Source organism: Triticum dicoccoides, chromosome 4B (genome assembly GCF_002162155.2).
Source record: "Triticum dicoccoides isolate Atlit2015 ecotype Zavitan chromosome 4B, WEW_v2.0, whole genome shotgun sequence".
Lineage (NCBI taxonomy): Eukaryota > Viridiplantae > Streptophyta > Magnoliopsida > Poales > Poaceae > Triticum > Triticum dicoccoides.
The window spans coordinates 235,504,410-235,530,963 of record NC_041387.1 but is presented as its reverse complement, the minus strand read 5'-3'; the positions used below and the strand labels follow the sequence as shown (position 1 = coordinate 235,530,963).

General features: G+C 43.1%; 1 protein-coding gene across 7 annotated transcripts; it reads left to right on the top strand.

Moving 5' to 3' along the window:
* The first annotated feature begins 20,090 nt into the window (after nucleotides 1-20,090).
* Nucleotides 20,091-24,339, top strand: LOC119295868. 7 transcript variants are annotated; one of them, XR_005144414.1, is made up of 4 exons: nucleotides 20,102-20,835; nucleotides 21,368-21,646; nucleotides 21,779-21,847; nucleotides 21,921-22,364. XR_005144414.1 is itself a non-coding variant. In XM_037574310.1 (3 exons), the coding sequence occupies exons 1-3, from the start codon at nucleotides 20,592-20,594 to the stop codon at nucleotides 24,168-24,170; spliced, it is 363 nt and encodes a 120-aa protein (XP_037430207.1). In that variant the 5' UTR covers nucleotides 20,091-20,591; the 3' UTR covers nucleotides 24,171-24,339. The 7 variants fall into 7 exon arrangements, 3 of the variants coding, with proteins under 3 accessions (XP_037430207.1, XP_037430208.1, XP_037430206.1); XM_037574310.1 differs by lacking the exons at nucleotides 21,368-21,646; nucleotides 21,779-21,847; nucleotides 21,921-22,364 and adding exons at nucleotides 23,294-23,379; nucleotides 24,138-24,339 and having other exon boundaries at nucleotides 20,091-20,835; XM_037574311.1 differs by lacking the exons at nucleotides 21,368-21,646; nucleotides 21,779-21,847; nucleotides 21,921-22,364 and adding exons at nucleotides 23,294-23,379; nucleotides 24,133-24,339 and having other exon boundaries at nucleotides 20,091-20,835.
* The last annotated feature ends 2,215 nt before the right edge of the window (nucleotides 24,340-26,554 follow it).

Sequence of the window (26,554 nt, the reverse complement as noted above, 5' to 3'; positions counted from 1 at the left end):
GGAAAGCATAAATTGGACACACCATTATATATAGATAAATAGAACAGAGACCTGTGTTTTATTAAAAAATACATTGGGCTGCCGATCTTTAAGAAAAAGCCCATAGGCCGGTATGGACCTCAAAAAATAAGTTGAAACCACTGTCTCCGTATGTCGTGTGCTACGCATGTTAAAATACAAAACCTAGGCCTAGCTGATACTTGTTCGCCCTCCGGAAAAAAATGATACCAGATCCCCGAGCGAACTGGATTAAAGAGGGGGCCAGCGGCACGACTGAAGAAGCACATCAGGGGCGATTTTTTTTCTTTAGTTGATGGCCATCGATAGCGTTTTTTTACTTGCCTCTGCACCATACAACTTGTATTTTTAGCCTCCCAGTCCATCGTGGTGGACCAGCAGCCCATTTGCTGGGCGGGCCAACCTACAGAAACCAGCACTCAATTTTTCCTCAAGCCCCAAAAACAATGCGGTACTAAATTTGTTTTGAGGCCAAAAACATTACGGCAGAGGTTGAGCGGGGGAGAGGGGAAGACAGAGTAATAAAAAGATTAAAAAGAGCTGATGCGCTGTTGTTACCCTAATAAAGCAGGTGCAATTCTTCTCGGGAAGAAGGTGTGCCATTGACACCCACATGTCACATACCCCACAGTAGGCATACTAACAAGTTCACACACAAATACAACAGAAAAGGTAAACATTCGTATCAAACTCAGGTTCACAGGACACGTTCATATTCATAGCCAACATTCACTATCAATAGCTCAAAAGATTCATATATACACAAGCTCAACATATCTATGCATCCAAATGATTGATAGATCACATGACAATATTCATACATAATTCACAAAAAGATTCAGATATACACATGTTCAATATGTTTATGCGTCCAAATGATTGAGATCACAACCAATATGATCCATGGACGAACTTTAGTTCCCTAGGGTACAGACTGGTAAATGGTGTTCAGTCGGAGGTACTTATTGCTAAAATTAGTTCTTGTACGAGTAAACTTTCGAGTACGTAAGAGGCAGCACAGACAATCTGAACTTTGCTTGTAGGTTTATCCTCAAATAGTGGCCTTGTGTCGAGCGAGGTTTGAGCAACTTGGCCACTACTTTAATCCAACTAGTTTACTGGCTCATCTTGGTCCTATAGCTCGCCAAAATTCTACATTGCAGACGAGAGAGGAGGCGGTTGAGAAAATGAACCACCCAAATTTTTTGTGCAGTTCAACGGAAATGGAGCATCCCTGGCGTGCAGACTGATTAAGTGACAGATGAATATACGCGTCAACCAACTTGTCTGGAATCTTTAGACTCCATGCCATACAGTTCTCTACCATATCTGCCGATAACCAAAAGGCACAAGTTGGGACCAAAGACTGGACTGTATTCTTCTGGGCTATGCGCCAAGCAATATTTTTGGCGTTCACTCTCCTAATACTTGGGAGTTTGACAACTGGTTTACGCCGGTTGATACTCGAATGAATATAGGAACTTCTTGTCAACATCGATGCTTGTCTGGGTGAACTTTGGAGTACATGGCAGCAGCATAAGTATTTGTCCATCTGATCATTTTGTGTAGTTCTACTGAAATCACCCAATGCAATGATTTGCCTGCGAGTTCAGGCTCCAAGTTACTCCTTTATAAAATCAGCAAACAGTAGCACAATACCAAATTACCAATACATGACAAGCACAATAATTAGGATAAAGACTAGTACCAACCTGTGTGAGGTAGCATATCAATTACTATTTCCTTTGACTGGAAGCCGAGATAAGCGAAGCGACTGACAGGAAAGGAAGAAAGCAAACCGAGATTAGTGACTGACGGGAAAGGAGAGAAGCTGTCGAGGCAATGAAGCACCCAAAGTTTTTGTGCAGTTCCACCAAATCAAGCATCCTGTTGGCACATATATTGAGAGAGTGAGATTACTGTAATAGTGGGACTAGTTGATTAAACATACACTAACAAATAGAAGCACCCTCATTATCTTAATGGGTAAAGTTAGCAACATAGTAGTCTTGCTTAAAGAGAGGTATTAATTTATTTAATCAGTGCCAATTAGCTCAACACTCAAAGCATTGCCATTTATCATAGGTTGCAAAACATTAACGTGCAAAGATAAAGGAGTTTCTCATGACAGTAGCATGATACAAATAGAGATGACAACAAACTAATATGGATGAAGGCCTTAGGCCCGTACCAACCTGAGAAAAAAAAGCTTATTCATGTAGTCCCATAAGAGATGATAAAGCACTCACTGGAATCACACAATAGTATATATTTTGTGCACTTCAAATGTATGGTTGAAATCACTCTTGTTTACTAGTGCTGAGATTATATCGAAAGATTATCAAGAACTTCCATCATAGTTAAAGCACTGGCTGGGATACAGTTCATTGTATTGTCTTGTGTAGTTCCACTAAAATGTATGATTGGCACAACATGATCCCTTTTTGCACAAGTTGGAACAAGGTGAAACCTTCATTAGCTTAGTGATAAAGGATAGGAAGACATTAGCATATTACTCAAACAGTAGCATCAAATTCATGATAGACAATACGCAAAACATTGCCTCATTGAACCAATGGCAATAAATTGACATGCAAAACAATAGCACTATTATGTCATGACACTAATAATATTCCCTCCCTGCTCCACCACATGATTCACCTCCATAGACAAACATACACACGTACATGATTCAGCATAGGGTCCTACTAAAGATTTGTTTAACTCCGACAGGAAAATTAGGCAGCAATAAATTAGTGGTACTTAAGTACTCCTAATTAATTAAGTGAGACAGCAGAAGTGGAAGGGCTCCCTGGAGGATCATCTCACGTGTAAGGTTGTCGTTGCCGGAGCCCTTGAATGGCCTCGATTGAGGCCTCTCGCTTCGGCAAGATCGCCTTGGCACTGTTTATTCTTCTTCTTCTTCCTCTTCATGCTCTGTTTCTCTTTCTCCTCACTAGTTGGTGAAACCAAGTACATGATTGGCCTACTAATTCAGAATTGGTTTTGTCAGTGAGGGAGTACAAGTGTACTAGTAAAAAATAGCATTATTTTCTCATGGCAGTCAGAAAATAGAGATGAACACATGCATTAATTATCATTCTGGCCTAAAGGAAGGTTATGGCGCCAATATGGATGATGAGGATTGGAACACAGATCTCCCTTTGTGCAGTTCCACCAAAATGAACCAACTGTTCCGTTCTGACATTCCAATTAAACAACACAAAAGTCACTTCTTTTAAGAAGAATTTTGTGCAGTGCACCAAAAGGTCACAAACAACAACCAGGTGAATTGGGTATCCCTGTTTGCACAAAAAGGTACAGAGGAAACTGTCAGAGTCTCAAACAATTACAGGCAAAAACATTTGGCTAAACTTGTCATGGATTATAACAGTGGCATGGCTTCATTTTTACCAGGGACATTAGATTAAGAACAACTAAATATTTCGTATAAGGGCATGGGACAGTGGGTGCACCAGCAGTCCAGCACCATGTACGTAAACATGGGCATAAAGTGGTGATTCATAGTTTGTTGCCCCGAGAAACAAACATCCAAGAAACATATCTGGGTTGGTCCCATTTTTTTTCACTCTAGCCACCTACTCCTATGTGTGGATAGCAAATCTAGTCCTGTTCATACCACTGTGTACAGTGTTACCCCTATATTTCCCTTTTCGAGCAAGAGATCGGTTGGACGACCAGTCTGTACTACTTTCACCCCCTTTCCTTCCTGTTTGTACCAAGTCCGATGTACATACTAAATTCCCCCACCCCCACTTTATTTCTTGTTTGAACCAAGTAATCCCTCCGTCCGGAATTACTTGTCATCAAAATGGATGTGTCTAGAACTAAAATACATCTAGATAGATCCATTTCAATGACAAGTATTTTCGGACGGAGGGAGTACAAGATTCGACTCCATGAAGTAGCTTTACCTCTAACAATAGAAGAAAAATATAGGTGACATTGGACAATCCGATCGAGAGGGGCTGAGAGGTAGAAAATGATTCACAGGCAGCGACGTAGCGAGCTGGGGAAGTAGAGCTAAGGCGGTTTCGAATGAAGATATACCTGAATGTCGTCGGGATGTGGATAGGTGGGCAGCGGGAGGCCGGATCCGCCCACAGGCAACGACAAAGGGATAGGAGGACCTCCCGCGCTGGTGCTCGGACAGAGATAGCGGTGCGGCCGACAGTGGGTCTCCTCCCTAGCTGTCGACGACGGCCTAAATGCTGCACCTCCTCCCCTTCACCGGCGGAGGGGGATACATCTGGATCTGTAACCAGCAATGAGGATAGAAAGACAATGTTTTTTGAAGGGAGAAAGACAGTGTTACTACCCCTATCTTGTTTAGATAGGGAGAGGATAAGAATGTATGAATAGAGCAACCCTATCAAGCAAGCACGAAGGCTCCAGCCTATATATACGTAGTGGGGTAGTTTTCCTTTTTCACTCCATCAAAACTAACGTTTAAAATTGTGTACTACTACATGCCAGGTCGCCGTTTTTTTAGTTGTTGATTGTTTTTTGAGATAGCTATCCGCTTGTTCCAAGTGGTGTTACGGTGTGCCAGGTCGCACTTTGTGTCGTTCAAGTCTAGTACTACAAGTCCCTCCATTAAATGATCAACCACCCCCTCGTAAAAATTGTGAACAAGCCCACGGCTAAAATTAGTGGAAACGTGGGTTGCCCCAACATGCATTATTTTTTATATTTTCTACTGCCTCCATTCCTAAATATAAGTCTTTTTTATTAGCCACACCTTAGACAAGAATTTTTTTATTAGTAGTGCACCCCACATGTCATAGACACAAAAATTGTGGCAAGATTCCCTTAGGCAAGTTAAAGTGTGTCTAACAATTTGAGCAACTCAAGTTAGGCAAGTGTGGCAAGTGTGGGAAAAATAATGTGGCAACATAAGACAAACATAGTCACAATCCAAATAGCCGTGTAATTTTTTGTGACATGCATAAAAATTTGGTTTGTTAAATTTATAGTCAAAATTTGGCAAGGTGCATCAAATCAACACATGCAAGTATCAAAAGGAAAGTCACGGCATGCATGCATGCATTGTACTCCCTCCGTTTCCAAATATAAGTCTTTTTAGAGATTGCAACAAGTGACTACATACGAAGAAGAATATGTCTACACACATCTGTATGTTGTAGTCCATTTGAAATGTGTAAAAGGACTTATATCGAGTGCAGTGCTTTGATGTGTCGCGTCAACTCGTACAAGACCGAGAAATTTGATTACTACAACGCCCTCTCCCTCGCGGACAGAGCTCCGGTGCCTTAACTGCGCCTGCCTTTGGCTGCATGACAGGAGGGCCAACCACCTGTTGGGCCCACCTGTCATAGGCGCAAACGCAGGAGCAGTAAGTAGAAGCTTTCGCTACACGCTATCCATCCCGCACGCGGTGGACGGACATGTAGCAGTGGATTCGATACTATAGAAGTAGGAGTAACATCATTGTTCGTCTTCTCGAAGAGGCGAAGAGCCAAGAGCAACCCAAATGTGGCAGTTGCGAACGCTCGCGTGGTGCGGTGCCTTGGAGCACGCATATAGGAGTAGTAGCCAGGCTCTTGCATGAGGCAAAATTGCTATTTGAGCCCACTATTGTAGTACTAGTACTTGCTAGTTGCTACTCCCTCCGTCTAGGTGAGTAAGTCGTTGAATTTGTAGCTAAGCTTCCTTCATTGAATTGTTTAACAATTAAACTCCATCATCCATTGGTTGATACTCATTCTGCATAGGTCCACGCATTTAGCACCATTTCCTCCTGGGGTCACCAATGTTTATTTGCTAATTAATAGCATTGCATGCAATGAACTAGCCACTGCAAGTCATCAAAACCATGCACACCTCTCATCTCTTATTGGTTGATATGTCAAGAAACAAGAAACAAGGTAGAAGTTAATGCACCGTGCCTAAGTGTTTTGGGACTATTTGGTTTTCGTAAGATGACTTACACACCTAGACAGAGGGAGTAGTATAGCCCTGTAAACCGGAAAGGAGTATTTGCCTTTCTAGAGATTTCAACAAGTCACTAGACTACACCGCGTGCAGTACTCCCTCCCTTTCGGTTTATAGGGCTCAAATCTCAAACCTCATGAACCAAGGCATTTTGCGATTGGAGGAATGTATCTCGTACTTTACAAAACAACCCTTATTAAACTCATGCATTAATTACGTAGTTGTCTCATTTTCCACTCCGCCTTGGTCGCGGTGCACAATATTGAGCACTCCTATATGACTAGCCACTCTATCTACATGCGGGACATTTCAAAGCATCCGGGCCCGCGTGCCATCCACCAAATGACAGCGAAGTGCTACAGTCAAGACTCACCTGTCACCCCGGTGTAGCCGTCATGACCCGTCATATCACAAAACACACACCTTTACCAGCAGTGGTAAGGTGGCCTCCAAGTTGGACTAGACGAAGCAACCATCATTTCACTGTAACACTCGTTGAAGCCCTTTCTTCCATTTCTTGAAGAAAACCTCACTCCAGGCTACTGAATTATGCCATTTTTCTTCCGTACCGACGAAGGAAAGGTGGGCGAATCAGTTATGATGCTATATTTGCATTCCAAGAATCTTCTTTTTGTGAAGCACCGACCGATTCTCACATCCTATTCTTTTCCAGTTTTCATTGCGATTGTGGTTTCCTTTCGATTGCTTTTTGTTTGTCAGTTCATTGATGGACCCTGGAGCACTAGGCAAAGAGCTTCCAGCGGACAACCCACTGGAGATAGGGATCTCCAGGAAGCGAGCACCGACCAACGAGTTGACCATGTTGGCGGGCCAACCCATGGAGACAAAGAACTCCAAGAAACAAGCACTGGCCAAAGAGTTGACGACATTGGCGGACGAACTCCTCAAAGGAAGTCGGAAGAACAGCAAGGGCCCCGCCATGCCTGCCCCAGGAACTCTGATGGCCACCTATGCTATGCTCAAGGCCGAGTTTGAGGAGATAGTCATCGTTGAGAAGCAGTATTCCCATGGCAAGGTGATGGCCCCCATCGAGGACGAGGAGATGGCCCCGGAGGGATGAGATCCCCCCGTGAGCTGCACAAGGTAAAGAATAATGGCTTATTACCATAGTTGTGGTTTTTGATTATTTACAATGTGCTTGCTAATATGTTAGGGTTGTGCAGGTGCGGGTGGACGTCCTTGATGATTCCAATGTCGCGGCCCGTCCTATTGACATCGCCCCGGAGGTCGATTCTGATGTCGTTGTCCATCATCTGGACATCGCCCCAGAGATTGATTCCGATGTCACAGTCAGTTCCTGTGGACATCGCCCCAGAGATCGATTCCCATTCCGCTGTCCGTGCTGTGGGCATTGCCCGAGGGATCGATTACAAGAAATAGTTGGTCGCGCTAATCCTTCAGGGTAGTTTGCATTCCCTGTGTTTAATTACCAGAACGATGCGTGTTATCAAACCATCTTAGGGCTAGTGCACTATCTTGTGTGGGCGGTACTTGCTACTTTTGTTTGATAGTGAATCATGTGAACCCTCTCCGAGTTATGGAAATAGATGTACCCCCACCAGTTTTTGATGTAATATATGGCATGCTTAGATGTAAGTTTGAACTATTTATCATATCAGCAGAGCTTATTTGATGATTCTTGGTGTTAGTAGGCTAGCTACTGTGCGAGATCTTGTACTTGCAAAACAGTCACCGAAGAGAAACGTTGGGGTTGATGAGCTCGTGGTACGCTTATGCTTATCTGTCGTCGATCGACCAATAGCCCTAGCTCCTAAAATTGTAGGCTTAGCGATCGATCAAACAATAGTCAACATGGATACATTCAAGCCTCATTTGGTTCATAGGGTAGGAAAATCGTAGCAAAAGTACAGAGACGTACAACAGAAAATCATAGCAGTGAAGAGACGTGCATCCTCCATTCCAAAATATATGACCTAGGCGGGCTAGTTTGGCCTAGTGGGTTTCAGTGATATGACATGGTACAGTGACGTCCAGTCTTCGCATGTGGCAGCAGTATTATGGGTACAATAAGTTTTCCTGAAGAAGCGGAATTCAATGAAGTCATGATGGTTCCTTCGTCTGAACAACTTACAGTGGGAAAGGTTGGGCCTGCAATATGATCGGGGTAGACCAGGATAATTTTGGGCATGGCAGGTGGACCAGGATGGTCGACGTCCCACATGTCGGCGAATGAAAGTATTCTTTCCGATATAGAGGATGAGCAACGAGTATTCATTGTTTATTTTTGATGAAAGCTATTGTCTCCACTGTTACGACGGAGGAGTGTGAAACACGGCAGCCCAGTGAACTTGGCATGTGCACCACTCCCTCCTTCCTCATGTAATGCTACCATACTGTTGACTATAAGGTTGGCTATAAGGTTACAACCTTTTATCACTTTCTCTCTATCTATTTCCTCTCAAATGTTTTTTACCTTTCTTTTTTAGACACAATTGTTTTTATGCCTTTTTTTAGAATTATTTTTTTTATACCTAGGAGCACGTGTAGAGACGGGATCTTGCAGAGCCCACTCCTTGACTTTGTTAATGCCTCTCTCTCCTCCACCTAAGCGGGCTTAGGCCTTGTGCAATGGGAGATGCTTAGAAAAATAAACCAGGCTTCTCTTAAGCATAGGTGCCTATTTCTACAGGATAGACGTTTAGTTAAGCGTCTATCCTGTACAAGTAAGCACCGGTGCTTAACAAAAGCCTGCTTTATTTCTCAAAGCATCTTCCCTAAGCATCTCCCATTGTACAAGGCCTTATAGCCCAGTTTTTTAGTACTTCCTATGCGTGCATGCGGCGGGCAGCTAGCGTCTTGAGGGGCCAGGGCGGTCAGAGCGGCCTCCGGAAGCAGTCCGGACTCCAGCATGGCCCACCTCACATTATCACCATATTTTCTTGGAGTCCGTGCATGGCGGGCGGGCGATCTCTTCTCCCTCCCCCGTTTCTCTCTTCTCAGCCGACGCCCGCCAAGCGATTAGATTTCGGCTATCGACGGTTTATTCAATTACAGTCCCACATGTCAGTGAAATTGCAAGACAACATGTGTCCCCTCTGGTGAGTAGCGTGCGAGCCGGACTGTCAGGGGTGCGATGTGTACGCGTCGTAAGTGTGCTGCCTTTTCCTTTAGAACTTGCAAAGCGTAACATTTTTGTGCAATTGATCGATAGAAATCCAGAACAAAATGACGAGGGCAGTGCTTTCCCGCTCGTTAGGCGGGCTAGTTCGAGTGATATGATGTGCTATAGTGCCGTCCACTTGCTCCATTTTTATGTAAGCAAGAGTTTACACTCTTACGCGGGAGGAGTGCGAAACATTGCGGATCTGATTTTGATCGAGGGATAACTGTTCCCTGCCAAGTAATGGAGGATTGTTAGCGATTATAGCATGATAGTTAGGGAATCTGCAGCGCTGGCCCACAAATTTACACCGGCATCTATCCGAGGACACTGATGGATGCCATCCGATGCTTCCCGCATACCTTTCGACAACTATATGAACTAACCGGACGAAATTCGCACAAACAAAGCAAATTTCCAATTAACCGGATGAAATTCATTACATTTTGAAAACTTTTCCTACAAACTGGACAAAATTCATTACATATTTCGCACAAACCGTACTAAAACCTACTATAAACCTAATCTAAACGATCGCCAGCGCCTGACCACCATGTCCGGCCATGAACCCGAGAAAGCCGGCCATTGCCTTTGCCTCCTCCTCATCCGCCTCGATAACCTCCTCCTCCAGAGCACAAGGTTCTGAAGATTTCCTCCAACATGTCGCCGTCTAGAGGATAATCGGCCGTCGATGTTTACCCCACCAAGCTTGGCGTTGAGTGAGTGGAGTAGCGGTGGCCTTCCTGGGACCAGAGCGGCGGCGACCTACCATGTACTACTCTTCCTCGCTGCCGGCTGCGCCCGCGCACGTGCGCCGGCTTCATGGTCGTGGCGGTGAAGGGCAGCCGGGGGGGGTGCCGGCGATCTCCTTCGTTTGCTCCTGCGACAGTATGTCGAAGAGATCTTTTGAGCGCGCCCGGAGCAGAGCCACCGATGTCCCTCGTCTTCTCCTGCGACAGTACGTCCAAGAGAGCTTCAGAACGCCAGGAGGCCATGGTTGGAGTGGTGCTGACAGAAGGAAGGGACCGGAGGAGAATCAGTGTGGGTCTTTGGCTATGGCTGGGAGCTAGGGCTCAAGTTAATATAGCGGGCAAATGGCAATGAGCCGCGGTAGACGGATGGACAACTGGCGCTAGAGTAGGTTCATCGGGTATGAATGCGAACGCTGCTTCAGTGACTTAACTGTAGATGCGTTGGGTTACTAACATGTGGGCCCAACGGGCATCTGGCCCGCATGTCAGTGACAAACCAATTGCACCTGCAGTTAAGTCTGGTGAATGCAGCATTGACGTTCTGGAGAGACGGTGACCGTTTCAGGAGGGAAGCGTGCGCTAGCGATGGAAGGGGTTTCGGTGTGCAGTGGCACTAAGATCGGTCGCTCACGATAGTACATACTCCGTACCATACTACCATACTACCCTCTCTAGCTAGGATGTTTTATATATTGTCGTTGTGATGGACGATATACATGAGCAAGGCGCTCCGAGTATGACGGTTGGTGTTGAGCCAGGTGAATACATGCTCGGAGTTCGCGTAGGCCTCCATCAAACATCTAAATAGTAATGTCAGCCACCGTCGGGGCGCGCAGTTGATGGGCTCTCCGTTTGCATTGCGCCATGAGAAGGACTTTGTTTTAGAGGGCGACGTGCATGCATTAGCATGCTTTGACAGCGTGAGCGTGAGTGTCTGACGCGAAGTATTTCCTTTTCATTTGGCTAACGAGGGTGCGTTGCAGCGACGAGTCAGTGGTTTGATTCCCCCCATACGCATAATTTTGATTTATACAGTATTTCTTTCTCCATTGACAGGTAGGCCCGCGTAGATAGATAAAGAACACGAGCTGATGAGGCGCATGTGGGATGTTTGACTGGTCAACCAAACAAATATGTAGCTATACACTGAGCCAATGACCGTACAATCACCACATCTCGTATACAATGATCAAACTGAGCTATCAAGACAAGTTTGATGATCGCCAATGCATTTTACTCGGTAATAAATGACCAGGATTGAAGGGGAATCCAAATTTCCTTCGTCTTCTATCCTTGAGCTCTTTACAAACCAATGCACTATACGGTTGTCCGGCCACTCCACCCCAGAGCTCTCACCAAGAGTCATTCATGCCACCGCGCCGCACACTAACCGGTAAGGCAGCGATGGCATCCCGCCGCGCTGAGCCGCCCACGACCGCACACAAAATGGTATGGAAGCGATGGCATCCCATCGTGCCGAGTTCATTGCCTCACAACTATGTGGGAGGAATTTGAAGATGCCAAGGCCGAAGGGGCGGTAGAGCAAGAGGTGGCCAAAGCCGCACAGAGGGAGCGGAAAAGTCAGAAATCACTCAAGAAAAGAGAGGCCTGTCGCCGCAAGAAAGAAAAGGACGCACGAACCTGCTGCAGAGAGGTCGGCGGAGATCCAAGCATGGTGGGGTGTCGCCGACAAAGCCGGGAAGGAGAACGACGATGTCTGGCCAGCATGTGAGAAGTAGTAGTACTAGTAGTTAGTGTGTGTGTCTGTGTGCGAGTACGAGCATGTACCAGTACTACTAGTTACTACTGTAGTTTTTCTAGCAAATTACCAGTACATTAGCCTAGACTAAATGGAAAAATTCCTATCCTATGCATCAAATGGCATCTCTTTCTCTATAGGAATTGAGATGCATGTCATCTCACTTCCTATGATTTTCATATTCCTATAAAATTCCTATCGTACGAACGAAAGGAGGCCTCTGTTGAAGTAACTACTGTAGCTAGCAGTACTGCTGGTATAGTAGTTTTCTTCAAGAAGCGGAATTCAACGAAGTCATGATGGTTCCTTCGTCCGAGCAACTTCAAAGTGGGAAGTGGGCCTGTGATTTGACGGCTCATTAGTCATTGTTACTGCGGTGCAATGACCGGGGTGACTCTCCCTTGAGGTTCTGTGTGCATAGCAAGTGGACTAGGATGGTCAACGTCCCACATGTTGGCTAACGGAAGTATTCTTTCCGATATCGAGGAGCAAGGAAACCGCGTGGTATAGTATCACTGTTGATTGGTTCTCAAAAAAAATAGTATCACTGCTGATTTATAATTATTTTTATTCTGATGAATGCTAGCGTTTCAACTCTTACGACGAAGAGTGCCAAACACGGCATGTGTTGGATGTCACACACGTTAGCGAAATGAGTGGGACATGAACAGCGTGGTAGAGCCCAGCGTAAAAAAAACAGCATGGTAGAGCGTCTCCACTTCTTCCACTTCTAGCTCGGAGACCACACGTAGTAGTACTTAGTGGTATGAACGATACAAAGTGCGAACTGGAGAGAAAGACACGTCTAGTTGGAAGGTCTCGGGGCATACACGTAAACAAATATAAAAGTTAATATGTGCCTCCAACTAATATAGTGGTAGTAGAGTACTTAGGCACGTACTCCATAACATCACCGTGCATTGCACGTACAACATTTAGTGGTAGTACGTAGTAAGAGACAAATGCCGCCCAAGAGTTCCCTTCTCGACCTAGTTTTGGGTGTTTGCTAGAGTGTATGGAGGGTGCATGAGTCCACACTAGTTTAGCACAAATACACTAGAAGCATGCATGAAGAGGGAACAACTATGCTGAGACGAGAACGCAACCAAACACACCCTATATGGCATGCATGTTCATACCATTTGTGCCTTTCTATTTCACTTACTGCGCTACATTACTCAGGTTCGTACATCCACTCCTGGGTACATATCCGTCTTGTAGTTCCAGTCCCACGTGTTCTTCATATAGATGGAACGATCCTTGCATAACATGTGCACCTTGATGCTAGATGTCTCGCGTGTTGGCAAAAGGATGAACAAAGCTCACGTAAGAAAATAGAGTGGAAGAACATAGATTCCTGACGATCGAGAAGGAGCAAGGAACCTCGTGGTGGAGCGTCTGCACTCATAATATTTAATATTATTCAGCGATATAAAATCAACCAATCATCTCCATAGTGGACTGGAAGAGTACGAAACACGGCAGCTCCGTGTAGTTACATCATACTAGTACATGGCTAACCCATGCTATCACCATATTTCTTGGCTTCCGTGCGACACCTATCTCTAGTAATCTAGCTGTAGCGACCAGACCTCAAACAGTATGATCTCTGTGGTTTAGTGTCATCCCTGGATCAGTAATGCTGACACGCACAGTACTTGAAGGATTTATAACAGAGTAGCAATCACACACTTATTACATCGAATGTCTCAAAAGAGAACTTATTACAATAAATATGGCTTAAGGGCATCTAAATACGATAACAACGGAAGGCTTGGAAGATAAGCGAGTCCATTAACTCCAATGGCATCGCTGAGCATAAGACCATGACCTAAAGCACCTTACTCGTCATCTGAAAAGTCTGCAACAAGAACGTTTCAGCCCGAAAATGGGTCAGCACATGGAATATGCTGGAAATGTAACACGTAGAGAATAATGAACAGGAATATGCTATACTACATGCATATATGGCTTGCGATAAGCCCTATGGTTACAGTTTTGCATAAAGCCAATTTTTCCCTACTACAAAGGAATAAATTTTATTTAACTATCATGGTGGTTGTTAAACATTGAGAAGATATACATCCTCTCAATCCCAATTAAGCATCATCATTAAACCCAACAAAATTAATTAAAGTAACATGATGAGATTCACATGATAATCCAAGAACTAGATACTCAAAACATCCATAACCAGGGACACGGCTAACAATGATTAGTTTGTACACTCTGTAGAGGTTTATGCACTTTTCCCCACAAGACTCGATTTCCTCCGTTAGATTTCTCGCACTACATGGTGTTTGAGAAACGGATGACCGAGACATAGTCTTTCAGAAGTGCTAGCACCTTACGATCGGGTAGACAGTTACACCTACTTTCCCCTACATCTGCTGGTCTACCGCTGTAAGAGTTTGCACGACTTAATCAACTATGCTAGAGCCCATAGTAGCTTGCGGCTGCACACGGAAGTTTCTAGCATGAATAATCTCATGATCCCTTTGAGCCTGGTTGACGGTCCATAAAGAAAACAGGCAATCGCTGGAATACCCACGTGCCTCAATCCACCCAGATGTGTATTAAAGTTGTCACCTTAAATAAACTAGTAATTAACATTCTCACATCTGTCATGGAAACACTCACCCAATCCATGTCTACTAGCATGGCATGGCATAATAAGCAAACGTAGAAGTAACTCCCAAGGGTTTGATAATAAAGCATGTAATATGTACTACCTCATCTACTTCCCAAAACCCACATATTAATAAGATCCTAATCATGCAATTGTTTGAGGATTGATCTAATGCAATAAAAAACTGGGTAGTAAAGAGGTATGATCAAAGTGTTATTTGCCTTGCTGATGATCCGTGAAACCTAGCGATTCGAAGTAGCAAGCGGCGCAATCCGGGTACTCTATCGCAAACAAACAAGCATACAATAAGTACTCATCTAATGCACAGGTAAAACTCAAATAAATGAATTGAACCAGAAAGTTCAAGTTAAGAACTCCGATTTGCAAAAAGAATCAAATCAAACGAAGCAACGAAAGTCAAACGGCGAAACAAACAAGCTTCGTTTACTAATCTCGACCTAAGTCAAATTTTACAGAAGCAAAAACTTGTTTGAGTTGGTTAAACGGAAAGAGGGTTTCGAGACGAAACTCTAGGCGCTTAAATCGCCTGATTCTGATAAACAAGCAAAAAGTGGAAAATTCGAGAAAAAGAAAAACTGACGAACGGATTAACGAACGGATGTTCGTTAACAGCAACTAAATGGTGAACTCGTCCGTTAAAACGAACGAACGAGCGAATGCTTGCTAAATAAATAAACAAAAAATGATCTAAAAAATAAAACCAAGGGTTTCTAAAAAAACGAATCGGTTTTCTTTAGAAAACCGTGGCGGCGGGCGGCTACCTCGGCTCGGGCTCCGGCGAGGTCCGGCGGCTCCGGAGGGGCTCCGGTGGGGCGTGGGGCTCCGGCGGCGGCGAGAGGCGGTGGCTACGGCGGCGGGCGGCTGCAGCAGCCACTACAAGAAATATGTCAAGTAGTGACCTTCTGTTAGTGACCCTAGAAGAATTGGGCATAGATCTATGACCATTTGAGACCAATTGCTCAAAAGCTGTTCGGGGGCTCCAAACCCTAAACCATTGTGACCATTTTGGTCAGAAAGGTCGTAATATCCTAACACGAAATGGTCATAAAGCAAACAGTGTTGGTCCGCTGCCTTATTTGTAGTTGTTAACGACCAATATAGATGGTCATAGCCTTGTAGATTGTGGTGGGTTGTGATGACTAGGTGCCATCTCATTAGTTTTGCATATGTGTCATGTCCATGTGTCAATTTTTGCCCTAGGTTGTGAAGCAACCTATATTTCTGTTATTCCAAAAATTCCCAAAAAATTCTTATAAATTGTTTGGATCATATGTTCATCAAATATGTCAAAAACATTCCTTGCCTAGTTCAAAAATAATTCAACAATATTCATTTTTCAATGCTGTTCAAAGCAGCACTTCGTGAAGGAAGTACCACTTTGGCATGTCCAAATGGTATCCATTTTCTATAGTGCTTTCCCATGCCCAAATAACCATCCTCCACCAAATGCCAGCTTAATCCATTCATTATTTTGAGCCCAGCTTCAACATTCGTATTTATGTCCACTATGGTACTTTGCAAAGCAAGTACCACCTAGGCTCGTCATTTTGAGGTGAAAATTTGTGAAAACGATCTTCTTAGTAACTAATCATCCTCAGCCAAAACTCACACCCATAAGCCATGTGCATTTCTCGTACCGCAAATCAAACACTTGGCTGCTTATTCATGTTTGAGCATCGATCGGTCTCCTCGTGAGAATCTTATGTTGTGATTTTCTTCCTAGCACCTATCTGGGGAGTGCCCAACCCACTAGAGATGCCTAGGCCGCCCAGAACACATGGCAACGCCACGGTCACACGGTGACCACGTGGCGGGCATGCGAGCTTACACGCTCTAGACTTGGGGCCCTCGGTCACCGTCCAAACCTCGATGTCTCGCAATCAAACCATGTATTTCTGATTAAATAGATACTTATTTACCTAGAAATGATTTTTGGAAAAAATAAAGAGAAACTATGAGACAATTGCAGTTCAAATTTGACCCGCTTCTAGCTGAATCAATCAGAACTTTTGACACCCAACCATTTTGTAAATTGTGCATTAAATATGGCCTAGTATTTTATAAAATTGATTAGGTCCAATTTTGCAACAAATATATGGTAGGTCCCTCACGAAAAAACTCATTTCGGGCACTCGGAAAATGGAAAATGTATTTTCCGTGAAAAGAAAATGAAAACTCCCTTAGGCAACATTGTTTGGAATTCCAAGATGCACCCTTGTGCAAAATATGAGATCATTTTAACAAACTATGCCATGAATGTGGCCATAAGATTGATCATTTCGCTTGAAAGCCATGAATCTTCAAACATGATAGCTCATTTCTGAGAACACTTTTTTAAAATAATTACCGTATTACAATTTTATTATTTTTCCTGGAAACTTGGTCACATATAATGACACAATGCGAAGGTTTTCCAATTTTTGGATTTTGTTTAAATTTTTTATGCCCGTTTCAAAATGCGGTCAAAATGACGGGCTTGACCGTTCCTAGCTAGTGGTTGAATCTTGGAATTTTTTTGGTGTTTCTCTAATTAAATAGATACTTATGTACCTATAAATGATTTTTGGAAAAAATAAAGAGCAAACTATCAGGCAGGTACAGTTCAAATTTGATCTGCTTCCTACTGAATCGACGAGAATTTGTCTTTTTCACCAGAGGTGGATCAAAACTTTTGACACCCAACCATTTTGTAAATTGTGCATTAAATATGGCCTAGTATTTTATAAAATTGATTAGGTCCAATTTTGCAACAAATATATGGTGGCTCCTTCACAAAAAAACTCATTTCGGGCACTCGAAAAATGGAAAATGTATTTTCCATGAAAAGAAAATGAAAACTCCCTTAGGCAACATTGTTTGGAATTCCAAGATGCACCCTTGTGCAAAATATGAGATCATTTTAACAAACTATGCCATGAATGTGGCCATAAGATTGATCATTTGGCTTGAAAGCCATGAATCTTCAAACATGATAGCTCATTTCTGAGAACACTTTTTAAAAATAATTACCGTATTACAAGTTTATTATTTTTCCTGGAAACTTGGTCATATATAATGACACAATGCGAAGGTTTTCCAATTTTTTGATTTTGTTTAAATTTTTTATGCCCGTTTCAAAATGCGGTCAAAACGGCGGGCTTGACCGTTCCTAGCTAGTGGTTGAATCTTGGATCTTTTTTGGTGTTTCTCTGATTAAATAGATACTTATGTACCTAGAAATGATTTTTGGAAAAAATAAAGAGCAAACTATCAGGCAGGTACAGTTCAAATTTGATATGCTTCCTACTGAATCGACGGGAATTTGTCTTTTTCACCAGAGGTGGATCAAAACTTTTTACACCCAACCGTTTGGTCAATTGTGCATTAAATATGTCATAGTATTTTAGAAAATTGATTTGGTACAATTTTGCAACAAATATGTGGTAGGTACTTCACAAAAAAACCTCATTTCGGGCACTCGAAAAATGAAAAACAAATTTTCCGTGCAAAGAAAATGAAAACTCCCTTAGGCAACATTGTTTGGAATTCCAAGATACACCCTTGTGCACAATATGAGATCATTTGAACAAACTATGCCATGAATGTGGCCATAAGATTAGTCATTTGGCTTGAAAGCCATGAATCTTCACACATGATAGCTCATTTCTGAGAACACTTTTTAAAATAATTACCGTATTACAAGTTTATTATTATTCCTAGAAACTTGGTCACATATAATGACACAATGCAAAGGTTTTCCAATTTTTCATATTCTTTTATTTTTTATGCCCGTTTCAAAATGCGGTCAAAACGGCGGGCTTGACCGTTCCTAGCTAGTGGTTGAATCTTGGAATTTTTTAGTGTTTCTCTGATTAAATAGATACTTATGTACCTATAAATGATTTTTGGAAAAAATAAAGAGCAAACTATCAGGCAGGTACAAGTCAAATTTGACCCGCTTCCTACTGAATCGGCGGGGATTTGTCTTTTTCACCAGAGGTGGATCAAAACTTTTTACACCCAACCATTTGGTCAATTGTGCATTAAATATGTCCTAGTATTTTAGAAAATTGATTTGGTACAATTTTGCAACAAATATATGGTAGGTACTTCACAAAAAAACCTCATTTCGGACACTCAAAAAATGGAAAATGAATTTTCCGTGCAAAGAAAATGAAAACTCCCTTAGGCACCATTGTTTGTAATTCCAAGATGCACCCTTGTGCACAATATGAGATCATTTGAACAAATTATGCCATGAATGTGGCCATAAGATTGATCATTTGGCTTGAAAGCCATGAATCTTCATGGATGATAGCTCATTTATGAGAACACTTTCTTAAAATAATTGCCTTATTACAAGTTTATAATTTTTGTCGGTAACTTGGCCACATATGATGAAACAATGCGAAGGTTTTCCAATTTTTTGATTTGTTTTTGAATTTTTTATGCCCGTTTCAAAATGCGGTCAAAACGGCGGGAATGACCGTTCCTAGCTAGTGGTTGAATCTTGGAATTTTTTTGGTGTTTCTCTGATTAAATAAATAATTTTGTATCTAAAAATGATTTTTTTGAAAAAATAAAGAGCAAACTATGAGGCAGCTGTAGTTTAAATTTGACCCGCTTCCTACTGAATCGATAGAAGTTTGTCTTTTTCACTAGAGGTTGATCAAATCTTTTGACACCAAACCATTTGGTTATTTGGGCATTAAATATGGCCTAATATTTTATAAAATTGATTTGGTCCAATTTTGCAACAAATATATGGTAGGTCCTCCACAAAAAAACCTCATTTTGGGCACTTGAAAAATGGAAAGTGTTTTTTTCGTCCAAAGAAAATGAAAAATTCCTTAGGCAACATTGTTTGCCATTCTAATATGCACCCTTGTGCACAATATGAGATCATTTGAACAAACTATGCCATGAATGTGGCCATAAAATTGAGCATTTGGGTTGAAAGCCATGAATCTTGACACATGATAGCTAGTTTATGAGAACACTTTTTTTAAAATAATTCACGTATTACAAGTTTATTATTTTTCACAATGCGACGGTTTTCCAATTTTTTGATATTTTTTGATTTTTTACACCCGTTTCAAAATGGGGTCAAAACGTCGGGAATGACCGTTCATAGCTAGTGGTTGAATCTTGGATTTTTTTTGGTATTTCTCTGATTAAATAGATACTTAAGTACCTAAAAATGATTTTTGAAAAAAAATAAAGAGGAAACTACGAGGTAGCTCCAGTTCAAATTTGACCCGCTTCCTACTGAATCGGCGGAAATTTGTCTTTTTCACGAGAGGTGGATAAAAGCTTTTGACACTCAACCATTTGGTCAACTGTGCATTAAATATGGCCTAATATTTTAGAAAAATGATTTGGTCTAATTTTGCAACAAATATTTGGTAGACCCTTCACAAAAACTCATTTTGGCACTCGAAAAATGATTTTTTTTGTAAAAAGAACTCATTTCGGAGAACACTTTTATAAGTTATTTATTTTATTCGAACTTTGTCATTTTTACTAAAATGTAGGGTACACTTGGTGATACAATGTGAAGGTTTTTCTTTTCTATTTAGTTTTATAAATTTCTCAGATGTAAAATAATTGACATGATTTAGCATCTTATTTTTAATCGATTACGACCAATTTGAATGGTCATAACGTCATAAAATAGGTACTATGTTCTGATTGGTCCAAAAGCATCTCACGCGGATCATGGATTAATCACCGTCGGATGCTACTTGATCCAACGGCAGCCCACATTTCCCTGGTCACTCTCATCCCTCTCCCAAATCACCCCACCCAAACCCTAGCAGCCCGGAGCGGCCTCTCTCTCCCCCTCTCCCTGATCCAAATCGACCAGACGTCCCTCCGTCGCCGCCCCATCCCTCACCCGCCGCGCCGCCGCTACCATCTCCCCTCCCCTCACCCACCCCCACCTTCTCTCTAGCCAAATTTCCTCCTCCTCCTCCTCTCTCGATCCCCCAACCCAAGCACCAGCCCTGCCGCTGACCAACTCCTCTCCCCAACCCCTCCGTTGTCGGCCTCCTCTACTCCAACCCCGCCGCCGTCGGCCTCCTCTACTCCAACCCCAGGCTCTCTCTCATCGGTGCACCGCTGCCGTCCCCACCCTCTGCCCTTCCCAAGCTGCTCAGACGGCGCCCAGATCCGCAATCCCCACCCACAATCCCATCCACCCACTCACAATCCCCAGCAGGCCCCCGATTCAGAGAAGAGAGCCACCACCACCCCACCGCCAACCCGCTCACATCCCATCCAGCCGCGCACCTTCCTTGAGGCGTCAACCTTATTATGGCAGATTTGCGTCATCATCAAGGTCCTCAATGGAGTTGCTTGCGTGTCAGCTTCCTCCGTCCTCTTCTGCTCTGCCCTTGCCCACGCCATGCCATGGGGCTTCCTACCCTAGCGCTAGCTAGCAGGAAGGGGGAAGAAGGGCGATCTAATCTACCCTATACAAAACAGGAGGAAGGAGGAAGAGGCCGCCGTGGAGCGAGGTCTTCGAATCTGACGGAGATGGCTGCCCCATCCTCCCAAGGTAACCCTTTCCTCTTTTTCTCCGATCCATTCCCCCATTTGCGTCCGTACGCATAGCAGTAACACCCCTGTTTCATACTCTGTCTGCGTCATACAGAGATTTGCTCTGCTGCTCTTTGTTCTTCTACCTTACCATCACTGTTTCATTAATTATGCATGTGGACGATGGACGGGATCTTATTCCTAATTGTAGCCTCATCTCCCATCCATGGCAGCCACTGTCTCTAACACTTATCATTTTCGATTCTAAATGGCTACTCGTGGCATTCTTTGTCAAATAAGGGATTGCCGTCTGTCGCTGACTTGACTCAGTTGGGATTTGGTCTGTACTTATCTTTCACCTTGCTGGATTATTGTTTCTCCATGTCATCCACTTTCTGTTTCATTGATGGTGGCCACATCATTTAAGCTCAGCTCAGGTCGTTTGCGCACCAAGTTTGTGTGACAAATGAAATGCTGCCTTGCGCAGCTCAGCTCCTCCCCCATCAAATTCGTCTCCTTACTTCTAACCATGGCTAGTGTTTTTGCTTTAGAAAAGAAATTGCTGGTTCATTCGTAGCAGTCTAGAGTCTGAAAATGCATCCCAAGGCTCGCATCCACGCGGACCCAATAGCTCCGGAGCTGGACCGGATCGACTGCCTGCTGGACTCGCTCCTCTTGCTCATCCTCAACAAGCTGGAGGACGTGCACTTGCTCGGCCGCTGCGCCAGCGTGCCCAGGCGCATCAACGACCTGGTCCTGCACGTCCACGACGTGTACATCAATATCGACCTGGTCCCAATGATTTCTTCGTCATAAACTGAGCATATGAGGTTTCTTCACGAACCCTCCTTATTGAAGTGTACATCAATTCCATTGAGATGGCTATTGCAAGCAGCAAAGTTTTGTTGATAACAGTTCATGTGCTTGCTCACTAACAAGTTTGCATTTCTGCCCAATAACAGGTTCCACTTCTTGGTGGAGTGATGTGCGCGTGCACTTGGCATTTCTTCTACAACTCAGTGTCTCTCGAGGTAACATATTAACCTGAAGGCAAAGCAGTTGCATTCCCTTTGCTACTAATCATTGATATCAGCTACACCGCAGGACTCAACCGTACTGTATGCCGGGCGTCGTCGTGCTACTAACTGCCAGGCCATCGACGCCTGCGCCGACCCCGACCAAAGATCCACCGCCACCCAGGACCCCAAGCTGCTGGACAACTTCGAAGACGCCGAAGCCGACACCAAAGTTTAACTACCACCAACAAATCAAATCCTTGGGCTTCATTCATGGATGTCTAGTACTGCTAGTTAATTCTAGGGCTTAATTACAATTAGTCCACATTTCATATTATTCTTGGAGTACCATACTGTAGCAGCAGCATTAGTAAACTGAATACTCCTTTGACTGCGGAAGCTGAATATCACTCCCTCCGTTCATAAATAAGTGATGTGGTTTTAGTTCACTTATTTATGACCGGATGTAATACTTTGTAGAATCATTGTTCAGCCTCTTTGTTTATGTGGGGTTCTTATTCATTTGATTTCTTCCTCCTCGCGGGCATCTTTCGTACATTGAGCAACAACGGCGAATTCAAGTGGATGATGGAAGGCCTCAGTTTGGGGCCAAGAAAAGGCGTGGACGAGGCCATTTCTGCAATGTCTTTCTCGATCAGTTGAAGTATTTGGTTTTCCATGACTTGGACTATTGGGGCAGACTTATCAAGTTGTTGCTCTTTATGTTATGTTATACCACCTGCATATGCATGCTCTAGCTTCTAGGTAGTAGAAGAATTGACATGTGGGATGCAAGTCCAAACTCTATACTGTAAATGTTACTCCCACCTATCAAGTTAAATTACTCGGGTGTCAAGTTGGTGTTGTACTGTAGTCTGTAGTATGCACCTGCATATGCACCTACGTGTGTAGTCAGTATCTAGTGCTAATGCTTGAACTCAAAATTTCTTTTACAAAGAATAAAAAGATGAGCATTTCTCCAGCCAATGTCTGTAGTAGTTGATGCTGTGTAATCATCGGCTGGACCTACGCATTTCATCAAAATTTGCAATGGTGTTTGTTGCCTAAGAAACTAGCGAATTATAGAGGTCTGAGATTCTTCTTTTGTTGTACTTGTACATGTAGCAGTGTTCTTGGCACTATGACCTGAAGCAATCAGTCGGCCAATTGCAGTCTTGGCATGCTCTATTGCTCTCCTAGTTGTTAACCTATGTGTAGTAGTATGTAGGAATAGAGGTATGCTAAATCTGACATTTTCAAGTATGCTGTGTTGCTGTGACTGCTCTCAGTTTAATAATTTTAACTCTTCTTGCCTTTTCAAGTACGCATAGTGTATTAGTGTATCATCATCTGTGTTATACGTTTCCGCCATGGAATCAACGAAATGTTCCTGCAATAAGATATATTTATTTAGACGAAGTATCCGCTTTCCCTGACATAATATGTTCATGTTCATGACAGGCCGCCTGCAAATTGCTGGACGCAACATCAATGTAGCTCTGATCCAGAACCTGGTTCTTGGATGCAACACGCATTGTCCTGGACAGGTATAGCCCCGGTCATACCATAATATGTTAGTGCTCAGTCATGTATGCATCTCCATGTTGCTAGCCTGCCATACTTGATAGGGTCAGTACTTATTAACTACTCATATGTTCTTGTAGAGAAGAATACAATTATTATTTAACCAGTCCAGATTTTTAACATTTGATGTGCTTCCAAGGACACAGATCTCTACTATTCTATATAATCCACACATTGTTCTGGAAGCAAGTCAGTTGTACCATGCTGTTACATCACAACAAGGTGTCATTTGATGTACTGCTGCTGTTGATGCTCCCTAGAGTCTAGATGTAGATGTACCGCTGCTGTTGATGCTCTAGCTGTAGCCTGTACTATTGCTGTTTTGCTACTGCAGTGTTAGTTTTGCTGCTGCTAGCTGTTGGCTGCTAATAGTTAGTACTTAGTAGTTACTGCTAGCAGTGCTAGTAGCTGCTGCTGCTTCTATTGCTTGTGCAATTGTGCTAGTAGCTAGTAGATGTTCATTGCATGACCTGCACTAGTAGCTAGTAGATGTGCTGGTACATGTACGCTAGTATTGTTGGTGTGTTGAATGTCTTAGTAGAACATCATCAGATGGATGTGTTGTAGTCAAGTTTTGGAAGTTTTTCCATGCCATGCTTAGTGTTTACTGGACTGAGGTATTTGGGCATTTATATGTAATTTTTATTCTCTTGAATGGATATTTTTTTATTGGCAATCATTTAACTTCCACTGTATCTCACTTATAATTTATGCAGATCAGGATCTAATGTTGTTGAGGTGGCTGCTGTTGTGACCATGCTCAGAAGAAGCCTGGAGATGTGCACAATAGTTTTAGTTAATGTTGCCACCATGTTTTGGTGCATGTGTATTTATTTTTTATTGTATGCAAACTTGATGGATCATGAAGACGTGTATGTGCTGTTTTGAGTTTCATTGAGTGATTTCTGGATTTGATCATTTAATTGAGAGAATTATTGATTGTTTACTGTTGAAATATGTAAAAGAATTCTATGAATGAAAAGGCTGAATGTTCTATTGGATTGAATAATATTTGGGCTATAAAAAGACTATGGCCCAAACAATAGTGGACTGGAATATTGCGCATTTAAGAAAAAAGGTATAAAAAGGCTTAATTAAATGGACTATGTAATGGATGAGGCCTAGAAATAGAAAGGCCGAATTGTTGGCCTTGGCCCATGAAGCTGATCAAAAATAGATAGAAAAAAATAATAAAAAGGCCAAATTATTGGGCTCGGCCCATGTAAAACACTTAATCGGATTGGGCCGAATCTTGTCAGTGACCTTTTCATTTGGTCGCAATTTTGCAACGTCAGATTGCCACGTCGGATCCGACGTGACCTGGGCAGACAGTCAGTGAACAAAAAAGAAGGTCGTTAATTTCAGTTTACGACTGCCAGCTTTTGACCTTCTGTTTTTGGTCATAAAAAGGTCGCAAATGAAAAACAATGACCTTTCAGTGACCAATAGTCAAGGTCACAAGTTGGCATATTTCTTGTAGTGAGCGGCGACGGCGGCGACGGGCCGATCTGCGACGGTGGCGGCTCGGCGGGTCGGGAGGCGGGGCGGGTCAGGGTGGCGGGTGAGGAGGGCGGCGGCGGCGACGATATTTATGGAGGGAGCCGGTGGCTTGCGGTAGAGGGCGGGGAGGCGTGGCCCTCCCGGACTCGGGCGGCAGCGGCGATCGGGACTCCGGTCTCGATCCGGAGTGGGAGACGGCGGCGGCGCTGGGCCGGCTCGGCTGGGACTTCGGCCCAGTCGGGCGCGCGGTAAATTTTTTTAAACTATTCCGCCGAAACTAAGAAAAATCCTAGAAAATAACATAAAATTCTAAAAATGCCAAAACAAATTTTCGCCGTCTAAATAAAATATTTAGAGCGAGGTGAACATTTTCTTGGCCCTAAAATGTAGTTTTGAAAAATTTGCAATTTTCCTAAATTCAAATAAAATAGCCAAAAACTCCGAAACAAAATCTTATTTGATTTTTTATTAAATCCTCAATATTTCTTTATTTTGGGAAAGCCATTTTCCATCTCTTAGATTTTTATAATATAAATAATTGAAGATAAAATAAATAAAATCAAATGATCCTATTTTCAAAATTTGAGAAAACTCAAATATGAAATAACGTAATCCATAACTCTCTCCGTGGGTCCTTGAGTTGTGTAGAATTTCTGGATCAGGTCAAAAGCAATAAAATATGATATGCAATGATGATCTAATGTAAACATTCCAAATTGAAAATTTGGGATGTTACAAACCTACCCCCCTTAAGATGAATCTCGCCCTCGAGATTCGGGTTGGCTAGAAAATAGGTGAGGGTGGTCCTTCAACAGATCTTCCTCTCGCTCCCAGGTGGCTTCATCCTCGGTGTGGTGGCTCCACTAAACTTTGCAAAACTTGATAACCTTGCTGCGGGTGACTCGGCTGGCATATTCAAGAATTTTGACTGGTTTGTCCTCGTAGGTTAAATCACTATCCAACTGAATCGCTTCCAGCAGCACTGTATCTCTCAGCGATATATCAACCATTTCTGCGTGGCACTTCTTCAATTGGGAAACATGGAACACATCATGAACTCCTGACAATCCTTCAGGCAATTCCAACTTGTAAGCAACTTCTTCCATGCGCTCCAAAACTTTGTATGGTCCCACAAAATGTGGCGCTAACTTTCCCTTAACTCCAAAGCGCTTAACTCCTCGAAGTGGAGATACACGAAGATAAACTCGGTCTCTGACTTCGTAAGATGTCTCCTTGCGTTTAGAATCTGCATAGCTCTTCTGCTTGGACTGGGCTACTTTGACCCCATCGCAAATCAACTTCACCTTCTGTTCAGACTCCTTAATCAAATCTGGTCCAAACAACTGGCGATCTCCAACTTCATACCACAACAACAGTGTCCTACACCTCCTTCCATACAGAGCTTCGAAAGGGCCATCTTCAAACTGGATTGATAATTGTTGTTCTAAGAGAACTCCGCACATGGCAAATTGTCGTCCCAACTAGATCCATAATCTAGCGCATAAGCTCTCAGCATGTCCTCCAGAATCTGATTTACTCTCTCAGTCTGTCCATCTGTCTGTGGATGAAAGGCTGTACTGAACTCTAGCCTGGTACCCAAAGTTTTGTGCAACTGATTCCAGAACTTTGAGGTAAATT